General features: G+C 63.4%; 1 protein-coding gene across 2 annotated transcripts in view; it reads left to right on the top strand.

The window, feature by feature from the left end:
• Positions 1-20,609, top strand: part of RASGRF1 (Ras protein specific guanine nucleotide releasing factor 1) — a 98,518-nt gene that overhangs the window by 53,189 nt on the left and 24,720 nt on the right. Inside the window, exons 9-16 of one of the 2 annotated variants that reach the window (XM_064569768.1) lie at positions 955-1,073; positions 2,725-2,885; positions 5,777-5,840; positions 7,488-7,624; positions 9,613-9,695; positions 12,162-12,187; positions 16,124-16,391; positions 19,068-19,444. In XM_064569768.1, the coding sequence (XP_064425838.1) occupies positions 955-1,073; positions 2,725-2,885; positions 5,777-5,840; positions 7,488-7,624; positions 9,613-9,695; positions 12,162-12,187; positions 16,124-16,391; positions 19,068-19,444 (1,235 nt within the window). The remainder of the gene's footprint in view (positions 1-954; positions 1,074-2,724; positions 2,886-5,776; positions 5,841-7,487; positions 7,625-9,612; positions 9,696-12,161; positions 12,188-16,123; positions 16,392-19,067; positions 19,445-20,609) is intronic. The other variant, XM_064569767.1, reaches the window with a different exon arrangement.

Genomic DNA, 20,609 nt, shown 5'->3' with positions numbered 1-20,609 from the left:
ACGCCTCCAGTACTTGCTCGACGTGCTGACCCCCCCAGCGCACACCCAGCCTGACCAGTGTCCCCTCCCGTTGTCCCGGGGTTGAGCTGGGTAACGTCCCTGCGGGAACTGCCAGCCCTTAACTCGCGGAATCAGCCCCTCCTGGAGCAGGCGGGGCACTTCTAACAGACTCCTCGCAAAATTACTTATCACCTTCCCGACCCCTGGAAATCCACGCGCCTCTTCCCCAACACCTCCCCCCACCCCACCGCCACCGCCGCCAAACGCTTATTTAAAAGCAGGTAGATGGTGCCACTTGCTGGAGAGGAGGGGCATTGCGGCAGTCAGAACAGGACAGAGTTGTCCGTGGGCTCAGATGAGGGACATGCTGTGTCCAGCTTCCCTCCGGGATGTGTGGGAGCCTGTGGATGTAAACTGCAATCAGTCTCTTCCTGAGCCAGCTGGCTTGCCAGCGCTCCAGAACTCAGCCATTACAGAACCCAAACAGTGTTAAGGAAACAACCGTATAAAGAGCATTCAAGGGGCAGAAACAGCAAGTGCAAAGGCCCTGAGGCAGGGATGAACTTGGTTTGTTCTGTGGATAGAAATAAGGCCAGTAGTGGGATAAGGGGCAGAGTAATGAACAAAGGATGTTTGCTGAGCTCCCTTCGTTCTCCCCATTCTGCCATTCGGTTGCACATGGCTCAGACTCTCAGACCTGCTTCTCACAGTTAACTTCCATTTCCTTTTTCCTGAAACAAGAACGCCTGCCTCCTTGGGTTTCCCGAAGAAGAAAAGGAGACCATGCCTGCCTGTGGAGTGTCCAGCACACAGCGGGCACTCAATAAATGCGTGTCCTCTCCCCCTTCATGACTGCAGGCCCCGAGAGTCCTCAGGGCCAGGCTTTCCCGCTGGGTCTGGCTAGAGGCCTGGCATCCCCTCCTCCTGCCCCTGACTTATTTCCCGTCCCTGCAGGATAATGCATGACGAAGTGAGCGAGACGGAGAACATCCGGAAAAACCTCGCCATTGAGCGCATGATTATTGAAGGCTGCGAGATCCTGCTGGACACCAGCCAGACTTTCGTGAGACAAGGTAGGCCCCCCCACCCCCTGGTCCCAGGTGTGGCCCCTGGGCCCCTCCAAGTGGCATGCCTGCAGAGTGTCCCGAGGCTACTGGAGGGCTGTGGGCATCACATCCACGTACGGGTCCTGTGGGCCTCCACGGCTTCCTTCCCTCCAGAGGTAGACGTGCTTCTTCCCAGATGGTCTGGTGTGTCTGTCGTGCGTCCTAGTGAACGCTGACACGTGTTTTTGGGGAGGGAGTGGGGAGCTGAGGACGACAACAGATACGGACCAGCCCTGGATCACAAGCCTTTCAGGCACAGGCAGTGTGGCTCAGTCCCTCTGTCCTCTGCTCGTCATCCTTGGCCTCTTGGGGAGCCGCATCTGGGAGGCACAGCCCCAGTGAGGGCCAGGGAGGGGGCTGGCTGCCCACGCGGGGCGGCTGGAGCTTCGTTGCACCTGAGGGGTGCCCCGCCCAGAGCCCACGTTCTGTGGGCAGAGGCTTCTGCTTGCAAGCCCCGAGGTCCTTCTATCCGGCCCTGGGACTCTGACCAGAAGAAAGGCTTGCCAGCCCCTCGTCCAGCCTGGGCAGCTGGCTCTGCACACGTCCTCAACTTGGGGTTTTGCTCTGAGCCCCCGCGTGGCCCCCGTACCCTTCCCCAGCCTCGGTCTGCTTGCCTGAGCCGCACCGGGCCCGCGCTGGAAATGCCGAAAGAATGGCCGCCCCTGGCATGAGCAGCGTCCCCACAGACCTGGAATCTGCTCTGTTCCCCAAGCAGAGTGTTTCCTCCCCTCCCATGGGGCCGTGCTGGACCTGGAACCGGGCAGGGGGGTCCAGAAAGCCCTTTCTCACTCGTTAGTCATGCATCGAGCGCGGACACCTGCCTCGTTCATGCCGGGCCAACGCTGGGCTCCAGGGACACTCCGAGACTAGACCTGCGGGGCCAGGGGGCCGTGAGGAGACAGACACAGGGCAGGGGTCCAGACAGGGATGGACGCGGGCAGGGGGCAGAGCGGGCGGGGGTGGGGAGGACAAGTAGGAGTTCTCGGGCTGGAAAGGAAGGGCTTTCCGGGCTGGGAGTGGCACTCAGGAGCACGGTGATGAGCTGGAGCCAGGCGGCCAAGGAGGGAGGCGGCGCAGGAGGGGGCGTGCCCATGCCTGACTGGGAAGGCCCTGAGTAGGTGGGAAGGACTGCGTGCTGTGTGTGCCAGGGGCGGGGGCCAGCGCAGGGGCGCAGGGGGCTTCGTCCCCAGCACCTGCTCCCAGCACCCGGTGTCCGGGATGGGGCTCAGTCTGGCTCTGCAGCCCACGGGCCGCACCTGATTGGTGATGTCTGCCCGGCGCGGGCCGCGGGGCTGTGCGCGGTGCTGATCCGTCCAGGCCAGCTCGTGCTGCCCCCCACACCCCTCCCAGCCCTGCGTGCCCGCCACACAGGCCCTGCCCTGGAGGGTTCCTCCACCTGGCAAGGCCCTGGCCGGGGGCTGGGGGCCCTGCCGGGAGCCCTGCTCAGCATGCCTCTGCCATCGGGCTGACGGGGCCGAGGGAGCATCGTCCGGCGTGCGCACCGGCTGCCAGGAACCACGACTCCCTGGTCCCGGCGTTGGGACCGCCGCAGCTGCCGAGCTGGCCAGAGGGGAACGCAGCTCTGGGACTGGGCTCAGGGTCTGCCCCCCACCCACAGGCTCCCTCATCCAGGTGCCCCTGTCTGAGAAGGGCAAGATCACCAGGGGCCGCCTGGGGTCTCTGTCCCTGAAGAAGGAGGGCGAGCGGCAGTGTTTCCTGTTCTCCAAGCATCTGATTATCTGCACCAGGGGCTCTGGCGGGAAGCTCCACCTGACCAAGGTAGGGGCCGCTGGGGCTGGGCTTGCGGGGGGCTCGTGGTGGGCACCGCCCTGCCCAGGACCCGTGGGCAGAGACGCGGAGTGCACACGCGTGCGCTGGTACGATGGGCGGGCTGGAGGGAGCCGGCCGTGGTCGGGTTTTCCGGAGAGATCACGGGAAATGGGAGGGTGAGTGGTGTCGGGACCCCAAGAGAGCCCAGCTGCTGGTGCCAGGGCAGAAGAGCCAGGGGGTCCAGAAGAAGCCCTGAGGGTGCACCCGCCTTGCGTGGGTGTGCGCCGCGGTGTGGGAGGGGCCGGGTGAGACAGCCGCTCAGGAGGCGCTCACACCGCCGCTCCCGGGGCCGCCGCCTCCTGTCCGGGCCCCGCGAGCAGGAGGCGGAGGTGCTCACACACAGGGCCAGCCCTCGGCACCTCGCGGCCCCACCCAAGACTCCACACACTCAGCTAACTGGCCCATCCCACAAGGAAAGGGGAACACTGAAACCCGTTAGGGGAGATGCCGTGATCGCGAAGCTGGTTTCCAAGGGCGAGGCTTCTCCGTGGCCTCCGGATGAGGGCAGCCCTGCGATTTTCCCAAATGCGGGAAGCTCGACTGCATCGTTTATGGTGGGGGGCAGTGCACTCCAGCTTCCCCCCCAAGATGAGATGGTCGAAAAGGGAAAAAGTGAGGGGAATCGGCACCTCAAGCCCCTCCCGCTCCTTCCCAGACTGCAGGGCCTTGGCTCGTGCCGTCGGCTTCTTTCTCCCCTGGAGCACCGCCTTCCTGTCCTCCTGGCTGCTCGAACGGCACGGGGAAAGGTGCACCCTGGGCAGGATCTCCTACTCCCCAGCTTGCGTATCTCGCGGCTCTGAGTTCAGGCTCTGGCCCCCGTCTCTGCCTCCGTTCCTCGTCTGCAGACTAGGGGTAACAATCCCCAGCAGGGGCTCTGCGGGGGCGCAGGTGGCGGGCGGCTGGTGCCCGGTTGAGGCGAAGCACATGGGCCTCTGAGCAGGGCTCCCCTGGAAACTTCTTCGGTGGACCTGGCGTCTGAACACGCCGCGGCCGAGAAAGGGCCGGAAGGTGCCGGAGCGTCAGGCAGACCGTCCTTCCAGACCCTGGATGCCTGGCCCGTAAGCTCCCGAGAGCTGCTACGAGGGCAGGGAGCGCTTTCCTTGTTTCTGCCGCGAGGCTCTGTGCCGGCGGGAGGACGTCCCCCAGGAGGCGGCAGCCAGCGGGGCAGGTCGCGCGGAGACCGAGTCTGAAAACATGTGTTTTTCTGTTTGTGAGTTTTCTCTTGTTTCGGCCGGGGCAGGGGTGTTTGAGCTTCTGGAGCCCCTCAGCATAAAGAACAGGGGAGTGCTGTTCCAACGCCCGCAGGGCCCCCAACTAGAGGTGCCCGCCAAGCCTCGGTTTACCCATCTGCACACGGGAGTGAAGACACCCGCTTCAGGGGGTGCTGTGAGGATTAAGGGAGTGGGTGCAAAGCATGAGTCCAGCGCCTGGGACGCGGTGTGAGCTCGGCGGGTGCAGATCGTCGTCACTCTTGCTGCCGCGATGAACTACAACGATCGTGGCCGCGAGCGCGTGTGATTACCCGCCCACCTCACGAGCATCCGCCTCCGAGACAACCCGCTGAAGCAGATGCTGTTCCTTCCCCGTCTATAAGAGACGTCTAGAAGCCTGCCCAATGCAGAGCGGGGCTTTGAACCCAGGCCGGCCGTCTGGCTCCAGGATCTGTGCTCCGAAACCACAGGCTGAAGTCAGGCCGCTTCCCGACGCCCTGGGACACGTCCCAAGATCTAAAACTTCGGCAGGATCTTCGGGAGAAAGAGGCTGTCAGAGCGACGTGGGGCTTTGCAGACGGTCAAGCCGGGGGGCTCGCCGAGGCCGCCGAAGAGCAAAGCGAGAACCCAGGATTGGGGGCCGCCTCTGCGTCCCGGGGGCAGCCTGCCCTGCAAACACCGTGGCCGGGTCTCTGTTGCCATCAGTTCTCACATTACGTGTCCGCGTCGGGTGACAAGTTACCCCCAGACGGAGTGGCTCACGGCAGTCATGGTCTCTCAGATGCCGAGCCGGGTGGCCTGGAGCCCCTCGGCTGGGTGGCAGGGGGTGAGGGTCTCACAGGGTTGCATCCAGGCCCAGGGGCTGCATCATCCTTCCCGGGGTGGCCTCCCCACGTGGCAGTCGGCTGAACACGTGGTCCGAGGGACACCCAGAGAGCAAGCAGGAGGTGCACGCCATCCGAGAAGCAGGCCACCAGCCCAGCCTGCACTCGAGGGGGAGGAAAGCCGACCTCACCTTTTGAGGGGGTGGAGATCGACATCTTCCACCCCCACAGTCGTGGCCCCTGTTCCTCACGGAACCGGGGTGTCTCACACCCAGGAGAGGCTCCCACACTCGAGGATGGGAGGCCCTTTCCCAGGTGTCCCTCAGAACAGGCAGCCAGCAAGTGACCTGGGCGAGGTCAGGCCTCGAGGCCCTCCCTGACCCCAGCGCTAGCGGCCAGATGACCTCGGGCCAGACCCCTCCCCCGGATCTCCTCTCCTTACCTGTAAAATCAGAATGGGACCTGTGACGCATCCGGTCAACTGCCCTGTGTCCCAACTGGTAACGCGAAGGTGCAGCCCAGGCTTGGAGGGGTCCAGCCTGTGCAGACTGCACCCCCTGCCGTAGGTGTCCCTTGGCCCTCATTTGGGGGAGCCGTGTGAGACGGTCCCACCTGATCCACCTCCTGGGGTTTCTTACGTGAGGATAATGTCCTTCGACACGAAAACCACAAAGCCCACGGGGAACACGACATGCACACGTGTGCGTATGTGCATGCACAGCTGTAGGGCCGTGTCCCGCCCCAGTATGCGGGGCTCTGCCCTGCGTGTCCCTGCTGACTGGAGGTGGTCCCTGCTGTTTTTCAGAATGGGGTCATCTCCCTCATAGACTGCACCCTGCTGGAGGACCCAGAGAACATGGAGGAAGACGGTAGGTGTGCGAGCCACCCAGCAGACACCCCCTCGCCCCGGCCCCGTCTTGCTGGGGGGGAGGGAGGGCGCGGAGGTGTGGCGGTCCCGGTCCTGGACCCAGTGAGGCCGGCCAGCAGGTGGGAGCCCCCGTCCGCCGTCCCGTTGCCCTCCACGCTCCTCGGGCCCGTTCGGTTTGGGGTCCCAGCACCCCCGTGAGCTCCCGTCATTCACGTGTCCGTGGGTCCCACGCACAGTGGCTCCCCTGGGTCATGCAGAAGGGCCCGGGGAGGCACGGCTCTGTCCTCCAGTGGGAGGAGTGGGGACACACGGGGTGGCAGCCCCAGCAGGGAGGGGGACTCGGTGGGGAGGTGGGGGGCGGGCGAGCTGGTGTGGGGGGTTCTGTGGGAGTTTCTTCCCCGGGCGTCACTGGGGGATGGGTCACTACTGTCTCTTGATTGGGCTGACGTTGGTCCTCACGTCCCTTCTGCTCTGCCCCCCACCCTCCCCTTGGGGGGACCCCAATAGGGCTCTGCATCTTTGCCCTTCCCCAGACTGGGGTGCCTCAGGGTGGGGCTGTGTCTGAACCACTTCAGATCGGGGGGTCTGCAGGGGGTCCGGGGCCCCGTCCACTCTCACACACACATCCCCGGTCAGCCTTTCCTGCCCCTGCCCTGGGAGCCGAGCCATGCTGCCCCCAAGGGCAGGACAAACGTGTAACGCGGTCCCCTCGGAGCGCTTGACCTGCTCTAATCTTGGCCGCAGCTGGGCCACGGGAAAGCCCAGACTCAAGCAGAAGGGTCATGTTCCCCACTCGGCACGCTTGCTCACAGGCACCCTGCTTCCCAGAGCAACCAGCACCGTCCCAACCCTGAGCCGCCACCGGAACAGGGGCTCCCGTGCCCAGCACAGAACCCGAAAACTCTTGAGTGTCAGAACTGAAAGGGTGGGGCCCCAGACACGTCACATCCACTCTGTACAGGACATGGTCTGCAGCCTGGGGGGGGAGGGCAGGGCCCCCCAGGGTCACATAGCCAGCGACGGCAGAACGGGGCCCCACACCATTCCACCCCACTCACTGTACCCCCAGTTAATGCGGGCACCCTGGAAGGCACCCATAAACTGTGCTCTTAGTCTCCCGAGAGTGCAAGGAAGTTCTCAGGTTAGGAATAGTAACAAAAATACCTAGAATGTACTTTGGCTTTGGGAGGCTCGACACTGAGCTGAATGTCCAGTCCGGCCCATAAACAGTGACGATCTGAATTTCCCCTTCTGGCCCCGTTTCACCTGGGGGTAGCGGGCGAGTCTGGCGGTGAGGCCGGTTCTAGTCCTGGCTTCGCGGCGGCTGCCATGTCTCTGGGATGTCCTCACTCTGGACCTCAGCTGCCTGTTGGCAAAATGAGGGCAGAGGCCGACCCCCCAACCCGGGCTCCCTGGCTCTGCCGCTGGGATGGCCCCGCATGCTCGTGAACGACTCCTCAGTCCACACCTTTGCTCATCTCTGGAGTGGGGGTTCCTCACCGACGGGGGGAGGAGATGTTCTGCAGGGAGCGAGGGGCCGCTGCAGGGCCTTCGCCCGCAGGTGACACGGGGAGGGCATCGTTACGATGTTCCCCAGCTCACAAAGGGCCCCGCTCATTCTGCTAACTCCATGTTTTGCAACTGGAAGCCAAAGGATCCAACCAAGACATAGACCACTTGGATTTTAAGATCGGGGTGGAGCCCAAGGATTCCCCGCCTTTCACAGTCATCCTCGTGGCCTCGTCCAGACAGGAGAAGGCGGCGTGGACCAGTGACATCAGCCAGGTGAGCAGGATCACCTGTTCCTGGAAGCATGCGGTTCCGTCATGCCTGAGCTCTTGGGGCCCTGGGGGCAGGGTTCTGATGGAAAAGACGCAAGTGTCCTCTGGGTCCAGCCCCGGCCAAGGCTGAGGCCGGCCGTCCCCTCCCATTGGCAGAGTCTGGGCGGGGAACCCCTTGCACCTGGATCATGCCCTACAGTGATTTTTAAAACTCCAGATTCTGGAGCTCCCCTGGGGTTCCCTACAGACTTCCTAGATGCAAATTTCGGGCACGAAGCCTGGGAATCTGCCATTTAGCACATACGCCCCAGGCCGTTGGCACACACAGAAAAGTCTGAGCACCACCTCCCCAGGATGCTGGGCATCACAGCGTTTGGAGAGACAGGAAGGGCCCTGCAAGGCCTAGCGTCAGCTATGCAGAGAGAAGGCTTGGCCTCGGCCTTTGCACACGCGTTAGGGCAGCGCACCCCACTGGGAGCAGCATGCACGGGGGGCAGAGACTTCCCAGGGACCGGTGAGCAGACCCAGGGGGCTGTGGGCTCCCGCGGGACCAGGGCAGAGGCTGAGTCTGGAAGAGGCTGTCAGTGGCCCCGGGCTGCGGGACAGGCCTCTCCCGAGGTTAGCGCAGGCCTGTCCCCGAAGCGGGGAGCTCGTCCAGGCCATGTGTGGGCTGCTCTCTGCAGACTGGGCGAGCATGCTGGGGAGCAGCGGACGGTGGGAGCAAGGGGACAGCGAAGCTGGGATGCCCCTGTTGGGGGCGGGAGGCCTAGGGCAGAGGCTCCGCTCTATCTAATGGTGGGCCCCCCAGCCCTGGTTTTTATGCCCCACTTCTGGGCTGCCCAGACCGCCCGCTCCCCCGGCCCTCTGGCCTGCCTGCCCATCTGGAAATGCCAGAAGGACGACACAGGTCAAGGGGGCGCGTAGCGAGTATCCGCTCTTCCTGCATGCCAGCACCTGTTCTCAAAGCTCCCAGCGCACCCCAGAGAAAACCGGAAACTAGGAAGCCGTGCCGATGGCAGTGGGGGTCCCCAGCCCTCCCCTGGGATCCCGATGCCTCCGGGGAGCCTTGTCCTCGACCAGGCACCCGGCTTTCCACTGCTGCGGATAGAACCAGAGCCGAAGGGAGCCTCAGAGCCGCGGGTTGGAGACGCTGGGCTGGGAAGTGCAAGGAACAGGAACCGCCCTCTGACTGACCCCGTCCCAAAGAATGGGGGGAGGGGGGTCCAGCCTTGATGGGACGCTGGTCCCCAGCAGACCAGGTGGGCCGCCCCCGCTGGGCTGGCCCCTCTGCCAGCACCCCCCGAAACACGCGCCCTGGAAACCAGGACATTGTGAGATGCGCCCGCGGCTAGGAGGGGAAGGCTGGGCGGCAGGGGCGAGGAGAGGGGAGGACGCCCCAGAGATGTACTGTTCGTTTGGGGGCAGTTCTTATTCGAAGCAGAACGTGGATTTTGAGTTTTTCCGAGGCTGAGGGAAACGTGGGCCTCTGTGCCCCTAGTCCCAGCAGCCTGGCCTCTCCCAGATGGGGTTTCGAACGTGGAAACCGTCTGCGGCCCCAGAGCGTGGCCGTGGCTGAGAGAGGACCAGGGTGCAGGACCGCGTGCCCGTGTGTGCAGGGTCGTGGAGGCTGGTGCCGGCCGCAGTGGACCTGACCTGGCCCTTCCCGCCAGGCCCCAGAGGTCAGCGACAGAGCGGCCGGGTCGGGTGCCCCCGTTTGCCGACAACCCAGCTAGGTAGGCATCATCCGCGCTTCGAGGTTAGGGACAGGAAGGCCCAGGGAGGTCAGGTGAGTCCCCAAAAGGTCGCTGGAGTCGGAGGTGGCCTCCGGTGGGAGTGAAGGGAGGCTGCAGCCGACCTGCCCTTGCCAGGACGACGCTCCGGCGTGAGGACCCCGCGTCAGGCTGGGCCCGCGAGCTGCTCCCTGGGCACAGCTGCTGTGGGGCCCGGGTGGCTGCCGTGGCTCTGACCCTGGGGCCCCCCCTCTGCTTCCAGTGTGTGGATAACATCCGGTGCAACGGGCTGATGATGAACGCGTTTGAGGAGAACTCCAAGGTCACCGTGCCGCAGATGATCAAGTAAGTAGTGTCCTACAGCCCGGCAGGCTCGCGACCCAGGGACAGCCGCAGCCACGGCCCAGCGGGCTCGTGACCCGGGGACAACCGCGGTCACGGCCCGGCGGGCTCGCAACCCGGGGACGGCCGTGGTCACGGCCACAGTGGGGCATTGGACCGCCGGCTGCGGGTCTTCCAGACACGCCGGGCTCCATCTTTGGGGCTTGGGGGCATCTGTGTGCTTGTTTGTTTTAAGTTAACATGTATTCGAATGGGGGCTCCGGCTTCATTTTTGTTGTTTTTAAAACGTGGATTTTTGTGGTCGGCTGTTTAAATGGTAACAGGAGTGAAGCTTGATGCATTTATTTTAATGACTATTTTTTTTTCCTAATTACAAAATGAGAACTTTTGGAAACACAGGCTCCAGGGTCACGGCGTTTGTCTGAGCGATCACGGGGGCAGAATGGGGGGGCATCCACTGAGCACGTGGTCGGAGCTCCCAGGTTGCACCAGGCCTGCTGCCCTCCCCCCCAGCGATGCGCTGTCCTGCCCCTCGCCTCGCCCTCCTTCCTGCCCCGTCCGGGCGGCCCATGGGTCTCTGTCCAAACCTCTGACCTCGGAGCCTGCTGATGCCGGGACCCAAATCTCACCCGGGCCGTGCAGCCGCGGACATCTGGGTGCCCCACTGTCTCTGAGGCCCAAGGGTGCGCTCAGGGCAGCGGCGGGTGCATTCTTCAGCCCGGTGCGTGAAGGCGCTGCACCCGGAGCCTTGGTGAGGACAGGGCTGGTGAAGCTGAGGCCGGGTCATGCACACTAGTGGGGTATGGTTCCGCTCCGTGAGCGCTGGCGGGATCGGAAGGAAGGCCGGAACGTGCAGGTCCCCGGCTCCTGCTCTGTGTGATGGCGGACAAGTCACTTGGTGCTTCTGAGCTCGGGCTTCTCACGGGTAGGTGGGAGGGGACGACACCTCCCTACCAACCTCCTGCATTTGTGTCCTTGTTTGGGGGCAGGAGGAGCTTGCGTCTGTGTTTTTGGTTTCACGTACAAAGAGCCAGTGTCGTTTCTGCGGTTATGGGCGATGCCTACACGACCCACGGGGAAGCTCGCTGAGCGAAGTCCAGCCTGGCGAGGCGCATCCTTGCGCTCCCAGGCGCATCCTGAGGCCCTGTTCCCGAGCGGACCGTGCTGGCCTGAGCCCAGGCGGCGGGAGCGCGAACCTGGCTGAATTCTCTCGGCGGCCCGGGCGCAGCTGCAGGCGCCCCGTCTGTCTTGGATGCGGTGAGGCACAGGGCGGATTTGCTTTAACGAGAAAATTACAGTCACACGTGGAATTAAAACATGTGGCAGGCGCGTGCTCGTTTTTTGCCGAGGACACATCATTCAGGCGGCAAAAGTGAGCCAGGCGTCACCTGTGAAGGAAAAATAGCAAGTTTTAAGCTATGACGGTGACTGAGAGGAGGGAGCGTCCAAGCCAGAGTGACCGCGCCGAGGACGCTCGCCCCCAGGCTCGGGCAGGCGTGGCCACGTGCGGCGTCCTCGGTCTATGAGAGCCGTGGGGCGGCGGCCCCTGGCACGCTGGGGAGGACGCCCCCCAGAGGGGACACCAGAGCCGGCCGTGAAGATGATGGAGGGGAAGGGCGCTCTGGGAGGAGGGAAGGGCATGAACGAAGGTGCAGAGGCAGGATAGCGCGTGTGCGTTGGGGATGATGATTAGCCCCGTAGGGCGGCAGGACCGGCAGAGCGGAGTGTCGTGGGGGAGGCGACCGGCCGCCGTGTTCACTGCCAGAGGAAGGTCCTGGGACAGGAAGGAGCCTGTCAGAGCCCACTGCATCAGAGCTAAACGCGCATGAGCAGCCAGGGCCGGGCTGGAGTGGGTGTCACACTGGGTTCCACGGCGTCTCTGGCCCCAGCAGCTTCCCCACCCAGCGTGCAGGCCCGACCGGCTGGTCCGCCAGCGGAAAGCCCCTGGCCGGCCGCACACCTGTGTCTCCGCTGAGCTGTCCCCGCGGGTGTGCCCGGCCCGGGGCAGAGGGTGAAGGGCCAGCCGGGGTGTCACCAGGCATGAACACTGAGCGTCCCCCGTGCCTAGAGCACATCCTGTCCTGAATATTTGGTGCCCACTGGGTCCTCCCCTCCGTGCACGTTCAGCACCGTACCCGCTGAGTTTCCGTGTGTCTGCGTGTCCCACACACAGCTGGCTCCCTCGTCCGTCCCGCTCGCAGCTCTCTCTCATTTTTCACTGCGCCGTTGAGAGTTCTTACACGATCTGCCTCGTGAACGACGGGGCGGAGGGAGGGCAGGGCTCAGAGAAGGGTAATGTGACGGGCGAAGAGTCAGGGTCTCCACCGGGTGGCGACAGGCACCCCCAGTTGCCACTCCGACGGGGAGCGCGTGGGCACCGAGGGCCTGGCTGGACGGCCAGTGGGCAGGGGACACTCCCTGTATCAGTGCCCACAAGTCTCTGAGCTCCTGGCCCAGCCCCCACATCAGACGGACCAGGAGTGGTCTGATTCAGGGTTTGCGGCATGAAGAGACATGACGTCCCCTGCTGACTCCTGACGCGTGTCCGGGAGCTCGGGGGTGTGGGCGTGGGTGGACACCGGCGAGAGGAGGATCCACAGCCACGCAGAGAGCTGAGGACCCTCACCGCTCCTGCCCCAGGCTCCGGGGCGCCATGGCCGTCCCCGCATGTGGCCTCAGGGACGGGGTCTTCGAGGTGGAGCGCCCTCCCGGAAGCCCAGCTGCTCAGCGACGCCCGGAGGCGGGACGCGCTTGGAGCTCCCGTCCCGAAGTGTGGACGAGAGTGAAGAGAGAAGCCGGGCTGAGCCCACAGTCAGGAAGGCTGGCGTCGTTCCCGTGGGGCCGCCGCAGATGCTGCTAATGGACCACGGCGATCTTTCAGGCCGGCCCGCGAGGGAGTCATCAGAATGGGGGCCCCTGTAACGCACTCTCCCCTTTTACTGACGGAGGCTGAAGTCCAGGCTGGGTTTGCACAGTGGACAGAGGCCCTGTGACCGACAGGGGCGGCCAGTTCAGAACAGAGGAGAAGGGGGACGGGCGGTGTGTCCAGCCTTCTCTCTACCCATCCAGACGCAGGAGCCCAAAGAGAAGGTGCTAGAAGCAAACGGCTGCAGAGGGGCCAGCAGCCCCGTGAGGATGCCGGGCCCGGGCCAGACACACTGGGGCCTGGGCGCGGGGGGTGTCCACACTCCTGGGACGGACCGCCGTGCGGGAGCCCCTCAGCCGCGGGCTAGGTGCCGCCAACCGGGAGCGCTCCAGCCTGCAGACGCGTCTTCTCTCTCGTTCTTGTGTCCATCTCCCCTTCCTCTGGAGACTCCCGGCGCCGGTCCCTCTCTGCGTCCCCCATGGGGCTTACGTTTTCCCTCGCTGGCTTAGCCCCTTTGCTGCTGCCGGAGCCGGGACACTTCCTCGGGCGTGTTCGGGGCGTCCCTCCGCTGGCTTCCGAGCGCCCCGGCCGCTGGTTCCACAACCTCATCTCCGGCTTCCAGGAAATCTTGGTGATCTCAGGTGATCGTGTTTTCCTGAGCCACGGTGGACCCACGAAGCCGAGGTTTTGTAAAGCGTCTGTGTCTTGCAGTGGAGTTCCCCTGGAAGGCATCATTCCATCTGTTCCTCCAGGAAGGTCCTTCCAGCCTGTGGTGTCTTCACGGGCTCTGTGGCTCTTTCCTCATCCTGGAAGGAGTCCCCGCTGCCCTGCCCATTGGAGGCACTCGGTAAAAGTGGTCTCTTTTCCCGGGAATATTTTGAACCCCAGGAACATGTCCGGAGAAGGCCTTGAAAGGGCAGTATCTGTGCTGCTGGACGGGAGGCCCCCCAGGAGAGCCCGTGACCCCATTTACAACCCAAACGAACAGAGCGCCATGCCACACACGCCCTGGGTCCCTTTATTAAATGTTTGCAAAAGCCTTGTGAGGTAGACCTTACTCTTTGCAAGTTACAGATCAGGAAAGGGAGGGGAAGTGCCATGTCTAATGATGTAGGACTCGGGGTGATAGGTGTCCTTCAGAACCGTGTATTCCAACCCCCAGCCTCGCGTCCTTCACCAGACCCCGGATGCAACACCTGCTCTTGCCGACGACCTGTATGAGATGAATTCCTAAGTCTTTAGATCCCCACCCCCGGAAGCTCATTTTGATAAGATTTCCAGGCTTTTCCTTTATTTGTTCGTTCTGTATCCTTCGAATCGTGTCCCACCAGGACACGCGAGAGATTTCAGGCAGCCACTGCATGCGTAGGAAGGTACGGCTGCCCTTGAGTGAGGATGAAGGGCAAATGCGGCACAAGGAAGGAGACCTAAAACGAGGCCCCGGGGGGTTACGTGCACTTGCCGTTTACCCGCTGGGAGCGGGCACTGTGTTTGACCCCAGGCTGCTCAGGGGCCATGCCCACTCGGAAACCATGACTCAGACACTCACGACCTCCAGATGTGAGAGACCACAGCTGCACAAGACAGGACGGAACGCCCACCCCCGTGGTCTCACCGCCCGGAGGTGCTGCGTGGCAGGACAGCGGTCGGGGCTTCCAGCTCCCGCCACATCGGGAGAGGCCCCTGACCTCAAACTCCCGGCTGAGAGGGTGCAGCCGTGCGGGCCTGGCCATCAGGTGACCGGGTCGGCTGCACCTGACACCTGTCGAGAGGACGGAGACGTCCCGCCACCAGATCCAATGCGAAGGTCCCAGAAGAGCCGGGTTGCTCCTGCTGGGATCCCACGCCATGCGGAAATCACTCTGGCCAGGGATGCCGGACTCCGGAAAGTCCAGGACACCTGCCCAACCTTGGAAGTCTTACTTTTAGTCAAATACCTGAGGTCCAGCGATCTGCCGCTGGCTGAAGACCCACCCTCGTACTTTAATAGGCAGCCAAGGGGGAGCTGAAGGGGGGTATGACCCCTCTTGTGGAGGCCGGCAAGGTGAAGGGACAGCACTGCTAGGGAGCCCCCTCCCGCCCCCCGCCCAGCCTGGAGGTTCCTCACCAACGGCCGTGGCAAGCTGGCTTCATCCTGAGCTGAAGGATGGACAGCTGTGGGTGGGTTGCTAGTGGGAGAAGTCACAGGTAAGAAGAGAAGGTAGTAGGATTGTCAGAAAGCATTAGACTCCTGGGGCCATAACTCAGTGATGTGTTCCACCTGCTGACTGTCGCTCATGGGGGCTTGATTCCTCGCATGGCTCATAGTTTTGATTTGTGAGCTCATTTTCTGGAAGGATTTATCTATGAAGATCTTGCAGAGCCTGGCGGTGCAGTGCCCTGGGGGGCCCACAGCCTGGAACTACTCTTCATACCGTCTGGGGCTCCCAGACCACAGTGGTACCTGTCTGTACTCCAAAGCCCCGGAGAGAGCAAATAGTCTCAGGAGCCTCCGTGCCCCGTCCTCCCTTCCCCCGGAGTCTGGGCTAAACCAGGACACTCACATCTCCCCCGCAGTGGGTAGATTTTTCGAGGCCACTGCCCACGTCCTCAGCCCTCTGTGGGGGTCTCACTCCAACAGCCTTCCCGCCACGGAACCCGGGCCTTGCCTTTCCTTACGGAAACCCGAGGCACTCTGTATCCATAAGCAGCCGATGCCCCAAAGACACATAAAGCATCAGCTGGTTTCCAAATTCCTCTTCATTTTTCGCCCCTAGGAATTTCCCTTATAGCTTTTTTGTCCCTGCTTAGTTTTTCCTGAGATGGAATTCATGTAACATAAAACTCAGCATTTTAAAATGTGCGGTTCAGTGGATTTTAGCACATCAGTATGTTGGGCAAACATCACTGCTGCCTGATTGCAGAATGTTTCCATCATCCCCCAAGAGCCCCCAAAAATGCATGTTAGCAGTCAGTGCCTCACCCCCTGGCGGCCAGCCCTTCTCTGTGTGGGTGGACTTGGCTGTTTGGGAGGTTTCACGTAAACAAAGTCAAACGACGTGCGGACTTTGCTCCTGGATTCCCTCACTTGGCGTGTCCTCGAGACCCGCGGCCCTGGGGCCCTTCCCCGCCCGTGGTGCCCTCTCCCAGCCGAGCGAGCCTCCCCGCGTGGACACAGCCCGCCGGGCTGTTCTCTCAGCAGCGGGCGGACCCCGGGGTCGCCTCCACTTTGGGGCAGTTTTGAATAGCGGTGCTGTGAGCGTTTGCGGGCAGATCCTCTTACCTTGTGATCTCAGGAACACATTATTTCTAAGTTTGTTAACGTTTTGTCCATAGTTTCAAGGCGTTTTACGCCGGATACGTGGGCGGTTGCCGGGAGCTAGAACCGGCGTCCCGGTGTCCCCTTCTTGCTCAGTGTTGCCCTCCCACACTCTCCTTGTCCCCAGAGTAGTCCAGCCAGTCTTTCGGCAGCCGCCCGCCCATCCATCTGTCCGTCCGCCCATCCGCGGCGCGTCGGGGAGACTGCGACAGCTGGGGAGACGGCCGCGGGCTCATCGGTGCAGACCCCTGTCTCCCCGCGGCCCTCCCTCCCTCCGCAGGTCCGACACCTCCTTGTACTGCGATGACGTGGACATTCGCTTCAGCAAGACCATGAACTCTTGCAAAGTGCTGCAGATCCGCTATGCCAGCGTGGGAAGGCTGCTCGAGAGGCTGACGGACCTGCGCTTCCTGAGCATCGACTTCCTCAACACGTTTCTGCACTCCTACCGCGTCTTCACCACCGCCGTCGTGGTCCTGGACAAGCTCATCACCATCTACAGGAAGCCCATCAGCGCCATCCCCGCCAGGTGGGCAGGCACCTCCTCTTCCCGACGGGCCCCCGGGGCCTTCCAGGCTGGGAGGGAAGCCGGGCTCGGGGTCCAGGCGGTCGCCGAGGCTGCCACCGGAGTCAGGGGCGGGGGGGGGGGATGCGGGCGCCCCAGGCACCAGCCAGCCCTCTGCACAGGGGCGGGGAGGGCTGAGCAGCCCCGGCCCCGCTGTCTGCCCCTCTGCCCGCGGGCTCTTGGGGTGGGGTGGCGTCTCAGGGGTGCACGCGGCCCTAAGCCCAAGCACAGGGCTTCCCCGCCTTCCCATCTCAGAAAGAAGGGGAGGGGGTGGGCGGGAGGACACAGAGAGAGGCCGAGATCCTCAGCCCTTCCCTGCCGGGACCCCACCCTGCTATGGAGAGAGGGGGCGCCCCATCGGGCACACGTGGGCTGGCATGGGGAAGGCAGGCCACCCTTCCACCCCCAGTGCCAGAGCCCAGCCCCGCCGTCAGGCCAGCCGGGGCCCAGAGAGGCCAGGAGACTCGGCCCCGGGCCCCCAGTGTCCGCGGCTGTTGGGGGCCCGAGCCAGGGCCCTGGGCTGGCCACGTGCCCTCGAGGTGCCGTCTGTGAGTCGGTGCAGCGGGCAGGGTGGCGGCGACCCTCACTCTCCTTTTCCTCCTGTCCTCTTGCTGTCCTGCTCCAACCGCTGTTCACCTGCCCACCCCCAGCTCTGGCCAAGCCTCGAGGGGCCCGGTGGGTCACCGCGAGCCCTGGGTCCCTGCCAGGTGAGAACTCGAAGGGCAGGCACGGCCTGCGTCGCAGGCTCGGGGCCGGCCCAGAGAGCCGGCCTCAGGACCGCAGCATCCGTGCACCAGCTGGCACCCAACAGCAGCCTTTACCCCATCTCCCCAAGGACTTACCCGGGCGAGAGCCGAACGGAGCGAGGCCGGGCGGGGAGTGACCCCACATGGGCCTGCAGCCACGCGGAGATGCACGGAAAGGCAGTTAGCAATCCCCATTTGGCACGGGGACAGCGAGGCCGAGTCACGAGGGCTGCCCTGTGGTTGGCCAAGTTCAGGGACCGCATCCAAGCTCCCAAGGGACCTCACTGCTCTGGGGGATTCGTCAGGAAGTGGGAGGAGCCAGCAGGTGACTTCCTTTTGTGCCCAGACCCCAGCAGTGGGAAGGCCAGCCCATCCCGAGCCTCAGAGCCCCGCTGAATGTCCCCCACCCCCTGGGCGAGACTTGGGCCCAGAGCCTCAGTTCTAGGGCTGCCTCGAAAAGAGCTACTGTGTCCCACCAGCTCCCCAGGGCCGCCGGGAGGCCACGCTGGTCCCAAATGAGAGCCCAGGACGTGACTGCCCCTGTACCCCAGTCCCTCGGCCTGCCCACACCGGCACTCATAGTCCACCTGCTCTGGCGTCATCGGGGCAGGGCAGGTCTTGTCTCTGCTCTGAACTTCTGGAACCTCCCCAACCTGAGAAAGCTGGACAAACCACCCCCATCCAGGCTGGGCTCCCACGTGCAAACCAAGGGGACCATTCCTGGGGGCCCAGAGGTCTGTCCCGTACAGAACACAGAGCAGACACATTTCACACTTGTGAGCGATTTTATGTATTGTTGCATACATGTCACCCACTTCCAGCCTGGCCCTGAGCGGTGGACCCTGGCGTGAGGAGGCAGGTGCCTGACCGGGATTGCTGGGAGACCCCACGTCCCGCTCCCTGCCCCAGGCTTGCCCCCACTCTTGTCTCTGAGCCTCAGCCTCCCCATCCGTAAACACCCTCAGGACCTGTGTGAGGGCGAGGTCAGAGCGTGTGGGGGACATCAGGCCCTTGTGGACAGAGAGCCTGCTGCTGACGGGGAAGCCTGGGTCCCTGCCCAGACCCCAGGATGGGACACTTGCATGAGCAGACCTCCGGCCACGGGCCATGTCATCACACCGCCCCCTGGCCCTGTGTCCCCTCAAATGCACCTGCTCAGAGGACTAGCCCAGGTGCCAGTGTCCTGAGGTGTCACTTAACTGGCTTTGCTTCTTGGGGCATCGAGCCAAAGGACACCACCAGCCAGAGTGGGAAGAGGAAGGGTTTTCCTTGCAACAAGGAGCAAAAACACCAGGGATGTTTCCCAAAGCTGCGTCCCTCCAAAAACAATCTTGGGACGTTTTAGGCTAAGGGCAGATGCATGTTGATGGAGGGGCTCACGCGATGCAGAATTCACGGAAATTGGGGCAAAGCTGTCCTGAGCTGGCAGAGCCCAGGTCCGAGCTGAGTGAGGTCACGAGGCCGACGGGGGCTGGCGTCCTCAAGGCCCCTGCTTGCATTGATCCTGGGTGTGGGTGCTCAGAGGGGTTTAAGTCCTGTAAACACAACTCAAGAATGTGTGTCGGGTCGGTCTGGACTTCTGAACCGGCGCTGGGAGTTGAACCACTGGTTTATTGCTCCTGACATGAGGAGGCTGTCCCCCACCTGGAAGTGCGTGTCTGTCCGCACCTTCGGTTCCCTCTAGATCACTACAGCCTGGGGTCTGTTCTGCAATTTCAGCGTCTCCCAGACGGCTCTGCAGGGAGTGTGCTCAGGCGAGCGGTGCCGGGTGGGTGTAGACCCCAAGGTGGCCCGGGCCCCCCGTGTCCTGCTGCCCCCCCCCCGGAGACAGGGGGACCCCAGGCCTGGGAAGGCAGCCAGGCCCACGCTGACCCTTGGTCGCCGTCCGCCGTCCACCCCACAGGTCGCTGGAGCTCTTGTTTGCCAGTGGTCAGAACAGCAAGCTTCTATACGGTGACCCTCCCAAGTCCCCGCGCGCCACGCGCAAGTTCTCCTCGCCGCCGCCCCTGTCCATCACCAAGACGTCGTCCCCCAGCCGCCGGCGGAAGCTGTCCCTGAACATCCCCATCATCACGGGCGGCAAGGCCCTGGACCTGGCCGCCCTCAGCTGCAGCTCCAACGGCTACACCAGCCTGTGCTCGGCCGTGTCGCCCTTCAGCAAGGCCACGCTGGACACCAGCAAGCTTTACGTGTCCAGCAGCTTCGCCAACAAGATCCCGGACGAGGACGACATGGCCCCTGAGAAGCCTGAAGAGCCCATGGCTCTCAGCAAGCAGAGTGAGTGGACACGCGGGCCGAGCCACCCCTTCGGCCCCCAGCCCCACCAGGCTCCCCGAGGGCAACAGGGGCTTGGGGGTCCCAGACAGAGGGTGGTGGCCACGCGCGTGCGAGCCCCGCCTGCAGGGAGGCAGGCAGAGACCCCCGGGGCATCGGATGAGCGGTTCCGTGGTCAGGCTGCCTGATGGTGCGGTTTGTCCTGCGTCCCCGGTCCGTCCGTCCGTCTGCGGGGTGGGTCCTGGACCCGGGAGAGGAGAGATCAGCAGACCTAGGTCCCGCACCCCGGGCTTCACGGTGCAGACGAGGAACAGGACCACACACGCACATGGGGACATCTGGTATGCTGTGTTCCAGGGATATTCGAGGGGCCCCAGGGGTGGGCGGGGACGGGGTCTGCAGAGTCAGAGAAGGCTCTGGAGGGCCTGTGTGAGGGCGAGGGCCCATGTTTTCACCAGAAGGAAGAGAGCATGATGGGGCAGGCGAGACCGAAGCAAGGAAGGGCGTGTGTGTTCAGGAACCACCTGCAGCTCGGTTCGGCTGGAACAGTGGGGGTGGGGGCAACACAGAGACCAGGAGGGACAGGCTGCCAACTCCCTACTCTCAGAGCCCTCCTGACCATTCTGGAAGGGCATCTCCGTGGATGGTTGGGCTGGTGCTCTGTCTTAGTTCAGCTCAGGACACGTCCTGGGTGTCCAGGGCGCACTCTCGGTTAGCACGCGTGTGCATGCAGATGCACGAATGTGCACATACACACCTGGGCTGGTTGGAACCCCAGGCCTTGAGGAAGAGGCCTTGGAGGAAGACGTTGGAGATAGGCTGTCTCCTCTGTGCGTCAGGGGGAGGGGAGGGAACCCCAGTGACTGAGAGTCTGTAACCAAGGGAACAGCCTAGCAGAGAGCCCCAAATGCCAGCCGACAGGAGCAAAGGACAGGGCGAACCATCTGCCCTAAACCCACAGCGAATCCAGGCCTGTCACATCCCGAAATTCAACATGACTCAGTCCTGAAAAGTGATCTCCTAACGGGCTTCTTGACCAGTGATCGAGGGGACCCTGAGCCCGTCTGTGCACCAACTCGTGTGTGGGCGTGTGTGTGCAGATGTTCGTTCCTAAAGAGAAGGACTGTCTCGGTCTCAAAACGGTCACGTGTAATTTCACTCTCTTTCC

Source organism: Mirounga angustirostris, unplaced genomic scaffold, assembly GCF_029215605.1.
Source record: "Mirounga angustirostris isolate CCGP_5_RB_7025 unplaced genomic scaffold, mMirAng1.0.hap1 SCAF_9, whole genome shotgun sequence".
Lineage (NCBI taxonomy): Eukaryota > Metazoa > Chordata > Mammalia > Carnivora > Phocidae > Mirounga > Mirounga angustirostris.
The sequence above is the reverse complement of the archived record's forward strand: the minus strand, read 5'-3'. Positions and strand labels throughout refer to the sequence as shown.